At 47.4% G+C, this 17,184-nt stretch overlaps 1 protein-coding gene across 1 annotated transcript; it reads right to left on the bottom strand.

Annotated features, from left to right (window-relative positions):
- Window positions 1-6,400: 6,400 nt before the first annotated feature.
- On the bottom strand, window positions 6,401-13,481 carry STX5 (syntaxin 5). The gene is made up of 11 exons (XM_078868080.1): window positions 12,805-13,481; window positions 11,684-11,821; window positions 11,041-11,111; window positions 10,841-10,896; window positions 10,619-10,689; window positions 10,043-10,159; window positions 9,575-9,631; window positions 9,388-9,472; window positions 8,843-8,952; window positions 8,380-8,501; window positions 6,401-7,911 (listed from the first exon to the last, which is right to left on the bottom strand). Exons 2-11 carry the CDS (start codon window positions 11,744-11,746, stop codon window positions 7,752-7,754), a joined length of 912 nt encoding a protein of 303 aa, XP_078724206.1. The 5' UTR covers window positions 11,747-11,821; window positions 12,805-13,481; the 3' UTR covers window positions 6,401-7,751.
- Between the last annotated feature and the right edge of the window lie 3,703 nt (window positions 13,482-17,184).

Raw genomic sequence — 17,184 nt, 5'->3', positions numbered from 1 at the left:
TAGGTAAAAAATAAAAAATAAAAATAATAAAAGTTAAATTAAAACCACGACGTTTCGGAGGCAAAACAAGCTTCCGTCTTCAGGTGGAACCGTCACAGCACGATAGCTGTATCAAGTAAGAGAAATTCCAAGAAAACAGTCCTTGCATATATACTGGCTGAGGGTGGAAGGAGCCAAGGTAGGCCCTGAATATTATTTTTGTGAGGTTCGGTGCGGCTGATGCACGCTGCGTCACTGGTTCCCGTTAAGAAACATAATGATTCAAGTACTCGGTTCCAATCAACATTTGCCGCGCACGAGTTGCGCGCCACTCGTGGCGTCGTTTGCTGTGATAATAGCGCCTTGGTTTGTTTTTTAGCAGCAGCGTCATTCTGATTGTAAGGACGAATGGGGTCAATCCGTCGCACTCCCATGTACGGCGTCCTCGCCAGTGCAGTAATTTACAAACATTATGGTCGCGAACGTTTTCAATCCCTGTGTTAGGATCGCTCCGTTAGTGATTTTGCAGCAGGTTAATTAAAATAAGTTGTGTACTGTCACTGAACAAGGCCAGTCGGCCAAAATGTCGAGATCTCAGCGACAGTAAACCCCTTATTATGATTTTGGGTAAGGTGATAGTTTACGTGTCTTCTGTTGGCCAGAAATATTCTTTGTGGACTACCGTACATCGATGTATCTCATATCTCTCCTGTTGAATTCGCAATCGCATTCACCTGTGCTCGAGTGCAAACACGGTTCCGTATTCGCATTGAACAAGGAAGACTAATCACGCACATGCATGGATTCTGCAAGGCTTCCCGACACGCGTTTGTATTTAATTAGCAGTATGGAAGACGAGGAGCAGCGGTGAGAACAAAACACGTTTGCAGACGGTATTTGCAAAGCGTCATTTTTGCTGTAGAGTACATGTCGTTTTCTTGTCTCCAAGGTTTTCTCGGCTCTTTGATCGATGTGGCCGGGGTTTCAATCGGCCCGAGTTCATAATACTTCTATTCTAACCCCGCTGTCATATTGGATCATGCTCACAAGAATGATAGTTGCCTCTCCCACTGCCTCCTCTCGTCGCGGACGGAAAGAGCAAATCAACATACCATCTCAACTCCATTTGGAATGCGTTCGTGAAGGGAATTGGAGTGCGGCAGTGTGCGTGGTTCTCGGAGACGCGTTCCTAACCGCTGTGGGGGTCCCACTTGTTGTGGTGTAGTACAAATGTCCATACCATTACAAGCGTGCTCTGCTTTGTCAGCAGACTTAATGCGAGGGCTCCGTCTCCACACGGGGCCCTCTAGAGATGGTGTCGATGAGACCTGTGTATTATTATTATTTTAGCGTTGGTTTGTGAACGTTTGCATAGCTGCGTAAGGTTCTGCTGAATAAAATTATATTTCATAGTTTGTAAAAGCCAGGCACAAGTGTGCGTGCGATATTCATTTGTCTTCACGAGAATTTGTATTTGTGCAACAGAAAAATCATTCTCACTCCAACTTGCTCCTCAATATTGGACCACCACTCGGTTCCCTATGATCTTCACGTGATAATAGGTCAATCGGTCGGTGATTATTCAAACAAACACGCTCCTATCGAAGACTAGAATTATTGAGGCTTGGTCCCACGATTTGAGGACGGAATGTATTTGCCAGAGAAGGCGGTTCCAGGCAGCGCGTCATATCGCCTTTTGTGAGTGACATTGACCTGGACCGAGAGCGCTGACAAAGGAAATGGAATACCCAACGAAGACTGCACGAGCGTGGAGCGAGAGGTGTACGTTAGCAATACTGTGAGAGATGGAACGAGTAACACGTGGAATAGAAAGCACACGCAAATCAGAAACAGTAACTGTTTTAAAAAAGTATGTGGGCTTGAGCAGGACAAGTCGCGACTGATGGAGATGGAGGTTGATGGTCGAGACTGGTGACGAAATGAGGATAACCCCCAAGGAGATGGAGCAACGAGATCAGTTGATACTCTTTGGTTCTTTCGGTAAAGTCACGTAGATGAAAAATAAATAAATGAAAGTAACTCAATTCATTCTTCAAATCTAGAATTAACCACCTTTACGGGGAGGAATTCCACTCATCTGTTAGAGATTTTAATAGACCATGGGACAAGAAGTCATAGCTAATCGAGTCTCTCTATTCACTACAGTAATTTTGCTGCGGCTGTTCCACCTGATGACGGAAGCTTGTGTTGCCTCCGAAACGTCGTGATTTAATTTAGTTATTTTCATTTTATAATTTTTATTTTTCAACTACGTAATTTTACCGAAAGAACCAAAGAGTATGGATCCTTGCAGTCACGAAAACTTCAAATCTAGAGATCAGTTGATGTGCAGAGGTGAGACGGAGCGTGGCATCATGGGACCGTGAGCGATTGGCATGACATGGTGGAGTCCTCATCCAGCAGTGGATAGAAAAGAGCCGACGGTTGTATCGTGCGCGATAACTGCACACACAGGATGTATACATGGGGTGCGATAGGTGTACACACACGGTGTGTGTATGTGGAGAAGGGGGAGGGGGCTGAGGTCAATCCTCGCCGGTCCCATGCAACGGTTGCTAGGCAGCCGTGAACGTTCATGCGCAGTCGCCACGTGCTGATGGCGGTGGTAATGGTGACGAGATGATTGTACGCTTCGTAATGGAATTGATCAGTGGTTCTCAACCTTTGTTGGCGACTCTACCCCTTGTAAAATTTTATGTCAACAAAACGGTTCTGAGAAATAAATGTATGAATAATGAACATCAATGTTTTAACCAAATTGACCATTTTGGGAGGTATCCTAACTAGAAGTGAAATAATAAAATAATAATAAAACATAATAAAATAATTCTCACGACGTTTCGGCCACAACGCAAGCAGCCGTCCTCACGTGACTTTACCGAAAGAACCAAGAAGATGAATCCCTGCAGTCACGAAAGCTTTAAATCGAAATGTATCCTAACTAGCTAGTAACTGCAAGCGAATAAAACAAATTCAACCGACGCTCTGCATGCGTAACCTAATTTGTTCTCGCTAGCTGGTTCCTCTTGGGAATCACATAGAAATGTCTTTAATATCGATCTAGGTTACCATATGGATTTAAATCGAATCGTAGTTATTTTATATTGGCAGATTCATACGTGATTATTATTCACCAATTACTTATGTTGAGAACCACTGATATAGATGATGTTGGTGGGGATGGGATTATGGTGATGATGATGGTGGTGGTGATAACGCGAGTGGTCACGGTGATGTTTTTAGCGAGGTGATTGGTGATGCTGGTGATGACCCGGCAACAGGTTCAATGTGCATCTTGATTTTAAGCTTTCGTGACCGCAGGAATCCATACTCTTTGGTTCTTTCGGTGCTTCCCCACCTGATGACGGACGCTTGTGTTGCGCCCGAAATGTCGTGATTGATTTTATTTTGTACCTACGTGACTTTACCGAAATATTCTAGATTTGAAGCTTTCGTGACTGCAATGATTCATATTCTTAGGTTTTTTCGGTAAAGTCAAAGTAAAATAAAAAAATATATATTTTACTTTTATTAATTTTAATTTTATACCTACGCATCACGCGACCAGCTCCCGTCTCCTTTCGCGTGCTCAACACTTGAGGCCCTGACGCCCCCCAGTGGCGGATTTTGGCAAGACGCTATTATTATGTTTTGACTTCACTTTCGTGACTGTGGGAATTCATATTCTTTGGTTCTTTCGGTAAAGTCACGGAGATAGAAAAATAATAATACAAATAAAGTGACTAAATAATAAAAAATAATTTAAAAAATCACTAACGTATATTGTAGCTTGGTTCTTAATCTGAGTGAGTGTCCTGGCAGTCTATAATGTAGACTGTAGCCTGGTGCTTAACCTCGGTTAGTGTACTGGCAGTCTATAATGTAGACTGTAGCCTGGTTTTTAAGCTTGGTGAGCGTATTGGCAGTCTATAATGTAGACTGTAGCAATGGTTCTTAACCTGAGCGAGCGTACTGGCAGTCTATAATGTCGACGTATTCTTAGGTTATTTCGGTAAAATAAAAATAATAAAAAACCACGCCGTTTCAGTCACAACACAATTGATCGTCTTCAGGAGGAAATGAGGGGGAGGTCACCGAAGGAACATTTTTTAAAGGTTTAAAAAAGTTGGCGTGGCACAAGCGCTCTGGCAGTGGAAGCATGGAACGAGGAGTACCAACAAAACGTCCTGGTGTCAGAACGAAGTGGGCGGGACATACGTGCCCTGGGTTAAGGTAAGAAGAAAACACAAATCAAGTCATGATTTGACCTGTGCTCCCTTGACAAGAGAACGCAAATCAAGTCATGACCCAAAGTGGTTGATGACATCTTGCCAATGATTGCTGAGTTTGTAACCATCTTCTCGGTTCAAATTGTGTCTGTGTCTGTATATATGGATGGCTTCATGAACGAATCTTTGTTGATAGCAGTGGGCTTGCAAAGTACCATCGTCTTAGAGAAATACATTTCGTGTGAGCCAGACGCATTAAAATAATGATCATCCACGGCAGAAGTATTGGTCCTACCGTGTTTCAAATCTGCCTTATGCTCACGAACACGGTCCGAGACATGTCGCTTAGTTTCCCTAATGTAACTGCTGCTGTAGATACAGCTTAGTTTGTAGACGCTGGGATATTGCATGTCAGGGATCTTGTCCTTCACAGATGGGATCAGGTCACGAATTTTATGTAGTGTTAAATCGGACCTGGATCTTGTGTTTGTTCATGATTTTGGAAATCTTTTTGGTTATCCCTGCTACGTATGGCAAGGTGATGATTTTGATTGGATCCTGAGATGGCTCTTTCCTCACGGTTGGGGTGATGGCTTTGTGGATTGTGTAGTCAGAGTATCCAATCGCCTTGAGAGCTTGGTGTACGTGTTTCAGTTCACTGGTTCGGTGTTCATGGTCGGAGATACATTGAGCTCTATGGTATAGAGTTTTGATGAGGGAATTCTTCGGGGATGGATGGTGGTGGGAGTCAGGTTTTAGGTAGGCATCAGTATGGGTTGCTTTCCTGCGGACAGAATGGCTCATTGAGCCATCTGGTCTCTTTTTGATTAGGACATTAAAGGTAGTTTGCCATCCTTTTCTACCTCCATGGTGAATTTGATGGCTGGGTGTATGGAATTGATGTGGTTGAGGAAATGGTTCAGAGCCGGTCGGCCATGTGGCCAGATGACAAACGTGTCATCCATGTATCTCTTCCACAAGGACGAGCGTAGAGTGGATGCCGGGATGGCGTCCGTCTAAAAAATTTCATGAAAACATTGGCTACGACCGGAGATAAGGGAGAACCCATTGGGGTGCCTTCAGTTTGTTTGTAGAATGTTCCATTCCAGGTGAAGTATTGGTGAGGCAGTGTCTCACCAGGGCCTGTACATCATTGAAGATTTGGTTGGACCAAATCTTCAATGATTGCAATGGTATCGGGCACAGGAACTTTGGTGAACAAAGAAACATCGAAACTGACGAGCAAATCACCTGGGGAGAGTGAGATGTCCTTAATTGACGATGCCAGGTGAGCCGAGTTAAGTACAGAAGAGGTGGTCCTACCAGTGAATGGCTGTAAGGTCTCAGACATATATCGGGCCAGTTTGTCGATGGGTGAGCCAATGGTGATGGGGTGATGGGACGAAGGGGTGTACCTTCTTCATGGATTTTTGTTCTCCATGCAACGATTTTTCATTATACTATATTCATCACATCGGGTGGTCACACGTAACTTCTCATAACTTCCATAGCATTTCTAAATATTGACTACTAATTGATCCGCCCCCTCTGCCAAAAATTGAAATGGAGAGGTTAATTCGATGGAATTAATCAATTGTTTCAGCCTTGACCACAGCCGAGAGGACCCCAAGCCCTTGACACTAATTTTTTTAACTAAACTTTTTATTTTACCAGGCAAGGCCCACTGAGCCTATATTGCTCTTTTCCAGAAGTGACCTGATCACAAATAATAGCTCAACGAAGAGACTTACGTGGAAGTTTAAGGCAGCCAAATACTCTAAACGCATGTTTCTAAATGTGGAGGGAAAAACCAGGAAGACCCGGATAAAAATCCACACGACCAAGGGGAGAACATGCAAATTCCAAACATACAGGTGTCAGGGTTGGGGTCGAACTCACAACCTTCTGTATAGCAGGCAAGGTAGTTAACATCTCGCCACCGTGGTGCCCTGGCCTCGACCTAAATGGTTTGCGGCCACTGCTTGGCTTTGTGCATTTCGGCCATGACTCAGCCTCGTAGGCCCTGGGATAAAATCTAAGGCTGCCCGCTTCACTGATCGAGAGGTGAACATCTGCACTCAACCCACCCATATCCACACGAGTGCAAGAGATTAGGATACCTGCCAAGCTCGTTCAAGGTTAGCACACGACTGAAATCCGGGAGGGTCAAGAACAGTAAAGAGTTTATTAATACAGAAACTTGAGAAAATATTAGTGTACATGCGCGAGCGTGTGTGAATGTACGAGTGTGCAAGTGTGCGAGCGTGCGAGCGTGTGTGGATTTCCGAGCAAGCACGTAACCACGCACCCTGCAGGTCTGCAGAGCCAACGCTCGCTTCACTCCCACGCCGGGCACAGTGCGCTTTTACCGATCGCTATTTACAACGGAGCAGAGCGTGTGTAGCACGGTCCGACCCGGCCGGACAGGCCAAACCAGCACAAGATCTGTGCGGCCGCAGTGAGATGGCTGCTGGTCAGCTGCATAAATCATCTTGCGTGACATTTTCTGAGTTTTTATCCCAGATAAATATAACAATACATTTCCACGTAAGGTATTTATGCAGTCTTCAGAGTAACAGCCCTAAACCCAGCCCATTTTATCTGTAACCCAGCCTCGCACTGTAATGACAAGGGTGCTCACCCTCCTGACGGAAATGTACACTGAGAGATGCAGATGAACATAGAGTGACTTGTGTCGGAGCTGGACACAGGACTCATGATCATTCAGGGGATAGTGGTGACCACCCCCTTGGGCCAGGCCTAATGCTACAGCTGCTCCCGTAAAGCCAGCGTGGTCTCCAAACACACACACACACCTAAAGGACGTATATTTCTGCGCTCACATACACAACGTTCATTTATTTACTCCTTTTTACAAGTCGGGACTAAGAAAAACTGTTGCCAGGCCTCCCCCTGGGTTTACGGCTTCATGGGACCCAAGGAGCGGAGAGGTAACCACCACCTTTGCTCTGAACCCTAAGAAAACTAAGATGCCTGTCCTAATGAGCTCAGCTTACACGAGACGTGTTGAGAACCCTAAAAATCCTACCCTAATGACTTCCCTTATGCGAGCACGCGTGACCCGAGCTCTGCTCAGAACCGTACACACTCATCCAGGCGTGAGTACAAAGTGCTTTCACCGAGCGCCACCGCACGGCCACTCTTCTCGTCAACGCTTCCCCAACACCTGAATACTTCGCTCATCGCTCAACGAGGCATCCTTGGCTGTGGAACCACCTGGAATAATAACTCCACCCACAGGAGAGAAGCCAACACGGCCCAGAAGCTACAGAGACCATCCACGTGGGGGGGTGTTGGGTGGCCTCTTCCCCCCATCGGGCTGTGGCTTTGTTTACATTCCAACAGGGAGAGATGTTTGACAGTCGCTCACTCCCACAAACCCAAGGGCACAAAACATGGCGCAGGGGAGAGGAGGAGATGGCGTGGCAACGCGAATGCTGGGGGGATCGGTGAGGCCGTAAGGAACCAGAAGAAGCCGGTGGGTGCCTCCCGGGACCCATCCTATGCCAGAAAGACAACGAAGATAATGAAGAAAACGATGAGGATGAAGAAGACCTTGACCATGAGCCAGCGGTTGGAGGTGACGGACTGGAAATACTTGAGAATCTCCGAGTGAGCGGCCTCAACATTCAGCTGTGTGTCCTCCACGTTGGAGTCAATCCTGTGCACAGACACATACGCAAAGAGGATGTATACATCATTCTCTTTTCTAGTCATTCCGACTACTGACACCGACGAGACCCAGCAAGAGTTCATATAACGCTTCCACTGATGTTAGCTGTGGCTGGAATTCACATTCAGACAGTAGGGGTTTGTAGCAGTGTGCCAACCACTGTGCTACTATACACCCACACCTCCAATAATCACGGTAGGCTACGTACGGTGCGAAAGACGTTCAACATACATTAACACGGTAACATGAACACACGCATGCACCCACATGCACGTACACACCCAAACACAAGTACGCGCACACATACAGGGCACAAGAGCACACTTACTGAAATTCACACTCACACAAACGAGCAGATACATGTACACACGAGGCCATGTGACCCCGCATCACTCCCAATGCATTGGCTAGCAAATTGTAACGATGAGTCAGAAATGTTAGTGGAGAGGGCGGCACCTCTGTATCTGCTCCTCCTGCTCTTTAACCATGTGTGCCAGCTGTTGGAAGATGGTGCCCAGCTCCACAATAGTCGACTCGATGTTCTGCATGGCATCCGCGCGGCTCTGAATGTAGGAGTCCTACACGCAAAAAAAAAACGCTAAACACAATGCACGTGTCAAGTGCCCCACAATGCAATTATATATCCCACTGCAAGGATCAGCATTCTCATCGCTCCACTAGCCCGGGGCCTGCCCGTGCTCTCCAGTGCAAGGTGTGCACTCCCATCCCGACCCTGATGCGTGTATATTTGGAGTTTGCATGTTCTCCCAGTGGTCATGTGGATTTTTCCCTCAACATTTAGAAACATGCGTTTAGAGTATTTGCAAAACATGTCCACATTATAAGCCACTTTGTTGAACTATCATTTGTGGCCAGGTTGCTTCTGAAAAAGAGGGGTGTCAAATAGTCAAGTAAATACCTGCTCATCCACCAGCTGCAGCTGCTGCTGTTGCCGCGCGTCCATGTTGATGGCCACATCGCCCCCCCCAGCTGCACTGCGCGCGCCGTCCTGCATCAGCACCGACCCCGCTGCCACGAGCGCACCGCAGCACCGCAGCAGCAGAGATCACAACCAACGCCGGCATCGCTGCACTCTACGCAGCCTCAAGGGCTCAGATTTTCTTTCCCAAATTATTATTGGATTTTGTTAATAAGCACACGGTAACAAGTAAACCGATCCGAGTCAAAACAATGTTCGCAGTGATGCAGGGTGTCCGGTTTTCACCATTAAAACACTACCCTTCCGTGGAATACGATGGCAAGGACGTTTAGAGACGTCATGCAAGTTGTCCAAGTAGAGATAGACATTTAGCAGGACAAAACAACCGATCACGCCAATCGTAAACGCTCCAATGACAAAGCCCACATAGCAAGTCCTAATCAGAACATGTTCACCCACATTCTGCCTGCCTGGCCCCGGTCTACTCGGTGACCCAGGAGGCACGTATTTGAGCAGTGTCTCACCATGGCCATTAGCGATGGGCGGGGGCAGCGTGGAGATGGTGGTTTGAGAGAACTGCTCCCGTCGACTCCGCTGCTGCTTGAGGTTCTGTGGGAGGAGGACCAGCGGCACCGCGTCACCAGGTGGAATGTTTTACGGTGAAACAGGTTCGGAGTTCAAGCATCACAATGAGTGCAACAACGCACTCACCTCTGTCCTGACTTCCAGCACGTTCTTGAACTCATTTGACATTGACGCCAGCCTGGACTGTGAATGGAAGAAAGATCAACTCATCATTGGTCATGATCTATTCACTGATGGATGAAGGCCTTCTCAAGCCATCGCCATCTCTCACGGTCACGTGATAAAACAATCAATCGAGCAACAGCACACGCTCTTGGATGTGTTCTCTCTTTTGGTTACCACCCCATCGGTACTGTCAACCACGAGCCATCAGCTTTCTCCTAACCACATGTCCCACACAAGTCCACTTATTTTATCAAGTCAATGACGTCTATGACTTGATGTCTACATCTGCGAATATAGACAATGGTTTTTACCAGCTCGGGTTTAAAGCTATAATAATACGACAGGCCTCCTGCAAGGCAAGGGGACCAGGCGGGCGAGTGGGACTGCATGTGCCAATCCCTCTGAGGGAACGTGAGTATGGGTTAGTACCTGCAATGACACCACAACGGTGCTGGAGTGCGTTTGCATATGTCGTCCATTCTGCGTCCCCTTGGCGCGCACAAACTCCTGTAGCTGTGCGATCTGCTTGTTCAGGCTGTTTATGTCCTGAGGGGGCACAGGCCAACACAACCGTGAGCAATGAAAAACAAACAGGAAATGCAGTCAGAATCACTGTGCGGCTAACAATGGCCCTTTGTTTACTCAACTAAAACGCGCAGAGAATAACAAAAGGCTCAGGAAATGCTGCTGTGCACACAAAGGTGAAAATTGCCCCATCTAGGTCAGTTGACTGCAGTCAGGCTTGCTCCTGCCCAACTTCCATTACCCACTAAGCTCACCTGATGCTCCACTCATCATCGCACTCTTTGACTCGAAAACACAGGAACCACATAGAAGCACCACGGGGACCACATGGGGTGGGTGGATATTATCTCCCAGGCCTCCCCGCAGCAAGCTCTGCTCTGCTCCTCGTGGGTGGAGAGCCCCTGTCGCGGAGTGCAGGCCGTGTGTCCCAGGCCCCGTGCACTGACCGCACAGCGAGCGAACACCGAACTGGCCTCTCACCTGCTTGATGATGTACGTCAGCTCCTCAATCTCCACTGCTTTGTCATCAAACAGGGACCTCCTCTTCGCGACTGCGGAAAAAGAGCAAGAGTTGTAATGGACGTTAATTAATGCGACGCACAGTGACTTGTATCATTATGTGCGCACACGTGTGTAGCCTAGCGTGGAGCACTCAACGAGCTGTGATGAAGGGCACTACACATTTAGACAACAATTACTTACGCAGAGTCAGCTTCTCCAGTTTGGCAAATGTACTGCTCAGGTCTTTGCCTATCCTCCTGCACACGCAGCACACGCAGAGGATATAGAAGCTCGTTTCAAACATGAGTTTTAACCCGGAGAGAGTTTTAACCGTGCCAAACTCCTGTAACACCGAGCGGCATGAGCATATGAAACGCAGGGTGCTGGGCTGGGGCACTCACTTGGCCATTAGGGTGAACTCGCTTCTCTGCCGCACAGCATTGGCCAGCGGCCTGTTCACCTGGATGCCGTTCTGCAATAAAAATCAACCAATCAATAATGGTCAATAATCTCACGGCCAAACAAACCCACTGCATTTGCCTGCCCAGTCAGTCTCACACGAGCGTTACGTTTTGTGTTTTTGATAAAACCGTGGAAAACCCAGCCACCTCACAGAGATCTCGCTTTTAATCGTATAGGTCAACTCGGCCTTAAATAAATACCTGGCGTAATTTGTGAAGATCAACACAAGAGAGCCAAAGAGTATCAAGTGAGCAGTCACGGCTCTACCCACAGCGAGCATGTTGTGCCAACCTAAAATAGGTGCCCACTAACGACACTTGTGCTCTGTGGTCTATCCACCTCACACACATGGCTGATCATGAGTGATCCAAAGCCCCCAATGTACACACTATCACCTGATTTCCATGGACAGCCGACTTGTGCAAACTCAACTGGACTAGGGTTGACCCGAGTTCTCTCAGAACCCGGTTAAATAAAGATGCTTCACCGATTCTTCGAGTTGAGTAAGTTGTCACGTGAGTGCAGGAGGCTGGGTTAGTGTTTAGAGTTAGGGGTGAGGGCTTGGGGGCTGATGGTCTGTACCTGTCTCGTTTGCATGGACTTGCAGGTAGCCATGAACTCCTGCGTTCTGTCACGACACGTCATGGCGTTGCTGGTGCAGGGACGTTGTTGGCGGTGGCTCAGCTCCGTCGAGGGCAATGAAAAGTCCTGAAACGTCACCTGAAACGTACATTAGCATTCTCAATGTATGTGGGGATACCTTCTGGCAAAGTTTACCACGCAAAAACCACCGAGGTGCCACCGCCTGTAAACGACTGTTTGTTTGGTGATCACATTGGTTGGACCAGAGCTAATGATAAGCATGGTCTGTGATGAGTCATGTTTTTGTGTGACTGGGCTTGTGGTTTTATGTGTCATGGTTTTGTATTTTATTTTGATGCATGAAAACAACATGTGGCTTTTCTGTGGAGTAGGGTTTGTGAAATTTCCACAAACACCCCTCGGTCGCCAACACAATTGAGTTGGTGCCCATATTGGCTTGAGCAGGGAGAAAATCACTTCTGGTGGTTGGATGTATAAGCGTAGACGTGTTAAGCTTTATAGACGCAGATATATTGTGAATTGTACTTGCTTTTGTAGACAAGAAAAGTAACGCGTCGGAATTTAGCTGTTAATTATCTTAATTTTTCATCTGAAATATCGCGCCTTGTACCGATGGGCTGACGGTGCCGTTAGGAGTTTAATGTGTAGCGTTTGAATGTGTATATTTGATGTTTAGTCTTAAGGCAGTGAGAACACGCTTGTCAGTAGCTCATCACCGTGTTTAGTGAGGAGTGTGGCAGTGGCAGTGGCACGAGTTGTGAACCGTTCCACCCCGAGCCCCAACGTGGAACAAAGCATCCGGAACCCACGACCCCGGGACACAGATCTCTTCTCCCGGGCCCCCCGATACCTCATCCAAGTCCCCTCTATATTATCCTGAGCCCCTCGACCGTCTCACAGGTCCTCGATCCCCTCTCCCGGATCCCCTATCCCATCGCCTGATCACAAAGCACCGCTCATCCGCCCCTCAATCCGTTTTACCCCTTGCCGGTCCCCGCTTCCTGATATCCGAGTACTTCTCTCTCCCCGCGTCTGTCGTGGCAGTGATCTCGGGGACCGACTACCGGACCCCAGTTCGGTCTCTGCCGTCTCCTGCTCACCTGGGCTCCCCCTCCTCGTTCCCTTTGGCTCCTGGTCCTCGGTCGGGGTCCGGGTCTCGGGGTCCGGGTCTCGGGGTCCGGTCGCCTCCGGCTTCGGGCTCTGGGTCCGCGTTGTCGGCCTCCGGTTCGTAGTTTCTGGTTCCGCTCGAGGGACTGTCCCCCGAGAGGCTACAGCCCGAGTTCGGGTCTGGTTCTAATCACAGGCCCTGGTTTGGTCTCTGCTCTGTCCCGGGTCGTGTGCTGGTCTCTGTGTCGTGTTGTGGTCTCCGTGTTCTGGTCTCCGGGTCGTGTGCTGGTCTCTGTGTCGTGTTCTGGTCTCCGTGTTGTGGTCTCCGGGTCGTGTTCTGGTCTCTGTGTCGTGTTCTGGTCTCCGTGGTGTGGTCTCCGGGTCGTGTTCTGGTCTCCGTGTTGTGGTCTCCGAGTCGTGTGCTGGTCTCCGGGTCGTGTTCTCGTCTCCGGGTCGTGTGCTGGTCTCCGTGTTGTGGTCTCTATGTCGTGTTGTGGTCTCCGTGTTCTGGTCTCCGAGTCGTGTGCTGGTCTCCGTGTGCTGGTCTCCGGGTCGTGTCCTGGTCTCCGTCCCGGGGCTTCTCGGCTTCGTTCCCGGTCCCCACTCCGCTCAGCTTCTGCCCAGGCCCCGCCACGTCCCGCGCGCATGCGCACTGCGAAGACGCGACTCAGGCGCCCCCAAGGCAGCAGTGGGATTGCAAAACTAAAAGCGACAATTACTGATCACTCACCACTCTCAACAACAACTACTACTCACCACCTCAACAACTACTCACCACACTCAACAACTACTCACCACACTCCTCAACAACTACTCACCACACTCCTCAACAACTACTCACCACACTCAACAACTACTCACCACACTCAACAACTACTCACCACTCTCAACAACTACTCACCACACTCAACAACTACTCACCACACTCCTCAACAACTACTCACCACACTCAACAACTACTCACCACACTCCTCAACAACTACTCACCACACTCAACAACTACTCACCACACTCAACAACTACTCACCACCTCAACAACTACTCACCACACTCCTCAACAACTACTCACCACTATCAACAACTACTCACCACACTCAACAACTACTCACCACACTCAACAACTACTCACCACACTCAACAACTACTCACCACACTCAACAACTACTCACTACTCTCATCAACTACTACTCACCACACTCCTCAACAACTACTCACCACACTCAACAACTACTCACCACACTCAACAACTACTCACCACACTCAACAACTACTCACCACACTCCTCAACAACTACTCACCACACTCCTCAACAACTACTCACCACTCTCAACAACTACTCACCACACTCCTCAACAACTACTCACCACACTCAACAACTACTCACCACACTCCTCAACAACTACTCACCACACTCCTCAACAACTACTCACCACACTCAACAACTACTCACCACACTCCTCAACAACTACTCACCACACTCAACAACAACTACTCACCACACTCCTCAACAACTACTCACCACACTCAACAACTACTCACCACACTCCTCAACAACTACTCACCACACTCAACAACAACTACTCACCACACTCCTCAACAACTACTCACCACACTCCTCAACAACTACTCACCACACTCAACAACTACTCACCACACTCCTCAACAACTACTCACCACACTCCTCAACAACTACTCACCACACTCAACAACTACTCACCACACTCCTCAACAACTACTCACCACACTCAACAACAACTACTCACCACACTCCTCAACAACTACTCACCACACTCCTCAACAACTACTCACCACTCTCAACAACTACTCACCACACTCAACAACTACTCACCACACTCCTCAACAACTACTCACCACACTCAACAACAACTACTCACCACACTCAACAACTACTCACCACACTCAACAACTACTCACCACTCTCATCAACTACTACTCACCACACTCCTCAACAACTACTCACCACACTCAACAACTACTCACCACACTCAACAACTACTCACCACACTCATCAACTACTACTCACCACACTCCTCAACAACTACTCACCACACTCAACAACTACTCACCACACTCAACAACTACTCACCACACTCAACAACTACTCACCACACTCCTCAACAACTACTCACCACACTCCTCAACAACTACTCACCACACTCAACTACTACTCTCCACACTCAACAACTACTCACCACACTCAACTACTACTCACCACACTCAACAACTACTCACCACACTCAACAACTACTCACCACACTCAACAACTACTCACCACTCTCAACAACTACTCACCACACTCCTCAACAACTACTCACCACACTCCTCAACAACTACTCACCACTCCTCAACAACTACTACTCACCACACTCAACAACTACTCACCACCTCAACAACTACTCACCACACTCCTCAACAACTACTCACCACTATCAACAACTACTCACCACACTCAACAACTACTCACCACACTTAACAACTACTCACCACACTCAACAACTACTCACCACTCTCATCAACTACTACTCACCACACTCCTCAACAACTACTCACCACACTCAACAACTACTCACCACACTTAACAACTACTCACCACACTCAACAACTACTCACCACTCTCATCAACTACTACTCACCACACTCCTCAACAACTACTCACCACACTCAACAACTACTCACCACACTCCTCAACAACTACTCACCACTCCTCAACAACTACTACTCACCACACTCAACAACTACTCACCACACTCAACAACTACTCACCACACTCAACAACTACTCACCACACTCAACAACTACTCACCACACTCAACAACTACTCACCACACTCAACAACTACTCACCACACTCATCAACTACTACTCACCACACTCCTCAACAACTACTCACCACACTCAACAACTACTCACCACACTCAACAACTACTCACCACACTCAACAACTACTCACCACACTCAACAACTACTCACCACACTCAACAACTACTCACCACACTCATCAACTACTACTCACCACACTCCTCAACAACTACTCACCACACTCAACAACTACTCACCACACTCAACAACTACTCACCACACTCAACAACTACTCACCACACTCCTCAACAACTACTCACCACTCTCAACAACTACTCACCACACTCCTCAACAACTACTCACCACACTCCTCAACAACTACTCACCACACTCAACAACAACTACTCACCACACTCCTCAACAACTACTCACCACACTCATCAACTACTCACCACACTCAACAACAACTACTCACCACACTCAACAACTACTCACCACACTCAACAACTACTCACCACACTCAACAACTACTCACCACACTCAACAACAACTACTCACCACACTCAACAACAACTACTCACCACACTCCTCAACAACTACTCACCACACTCAACAACTACTCACCACACTCAACAACAACTACTCACCACACTCCTCAACAACTACTCACCACACTCAACAACTACTCACCACACTCAACAACAACTACTCACCACACTCCTCAACAACTATTCACCACACTCAACAACAACTACTCACCACACTCCTCAACAACTACTCACCACACTCCTCAACAACTACTCACCACACTCAACAACTACTCACCACACTCAACAACAACAACTCACCACACTCAACAACAACTACTCACCACACTCAACAACTACTCATCATATCCTTGGTTCTTTCGGTAAAGTCACGTAGTCGAAACGTCGTGAGCATTTTATTGTTTTCTATTTGTATTATTTTATTGTTTCCCTTCTACGTGACTTTACCGAAAGAACGAAGAATATGAATCCCTGCAGTCACGAAAAATTTAAATCAAAATAAAAACTGCTCATCACTCTCAACAACAACTCACCAAACTCCTCACCACTCACACTACCAGAATTAATAACACTACGAACGTCACTAACTACTTACGAGCTACTCTCACCATACTGCGAACAGTTCACGATAACAAAGACACGTACAACTTTAAGTATTTTGGGTAAGTGCTGATGGTGAGCAACACACACTCTGCTGAGTGACACGAACATTCACTTTAAGTTGCCGGGCCACATGTCATATAGCGTGTATCATCCTGTACACTGATTACACTACAATTGTTCCTGAGTAGTAAGTGTTATTTCCCAATTGTTTATGCCTGAAAAGTACAGAAAATGGCTGTTTATTCCCCACAAACTTTGTTTTTGTGACCAGGACAGTCATATTGAAAAATTTACCTATTTTCAATGAGTAAACGTGCGCATTTGTGTTTTTCGTTTAAGTAAAGTCCTGGTCACAAAAACAAATTTTGTGGGGAATAAACAGCCATCTTCTATACTTTTTAGG

The sequence above is a fragment of the Lampetra fluviatilis genome, chromosome 25, assembly GCF_964198595.1.
Source record: "Lampetra fluviatilis chromosome 25, kcLamFluv1.1, whole genome shotgun sequence".
Classification (NCBI taxonomy): Eukaryota; Metazoa; Chordata; class Hyperoartia; order Petromyzontiformes; family Petromyzontidae; genus Lampetra; species Lampetra fluviatilis.
The sequence above is the reverse complement of the archived record's forward strand: the minus strand, read 5'-3'. Positions and strand labels throughout refer to the sequence as shown.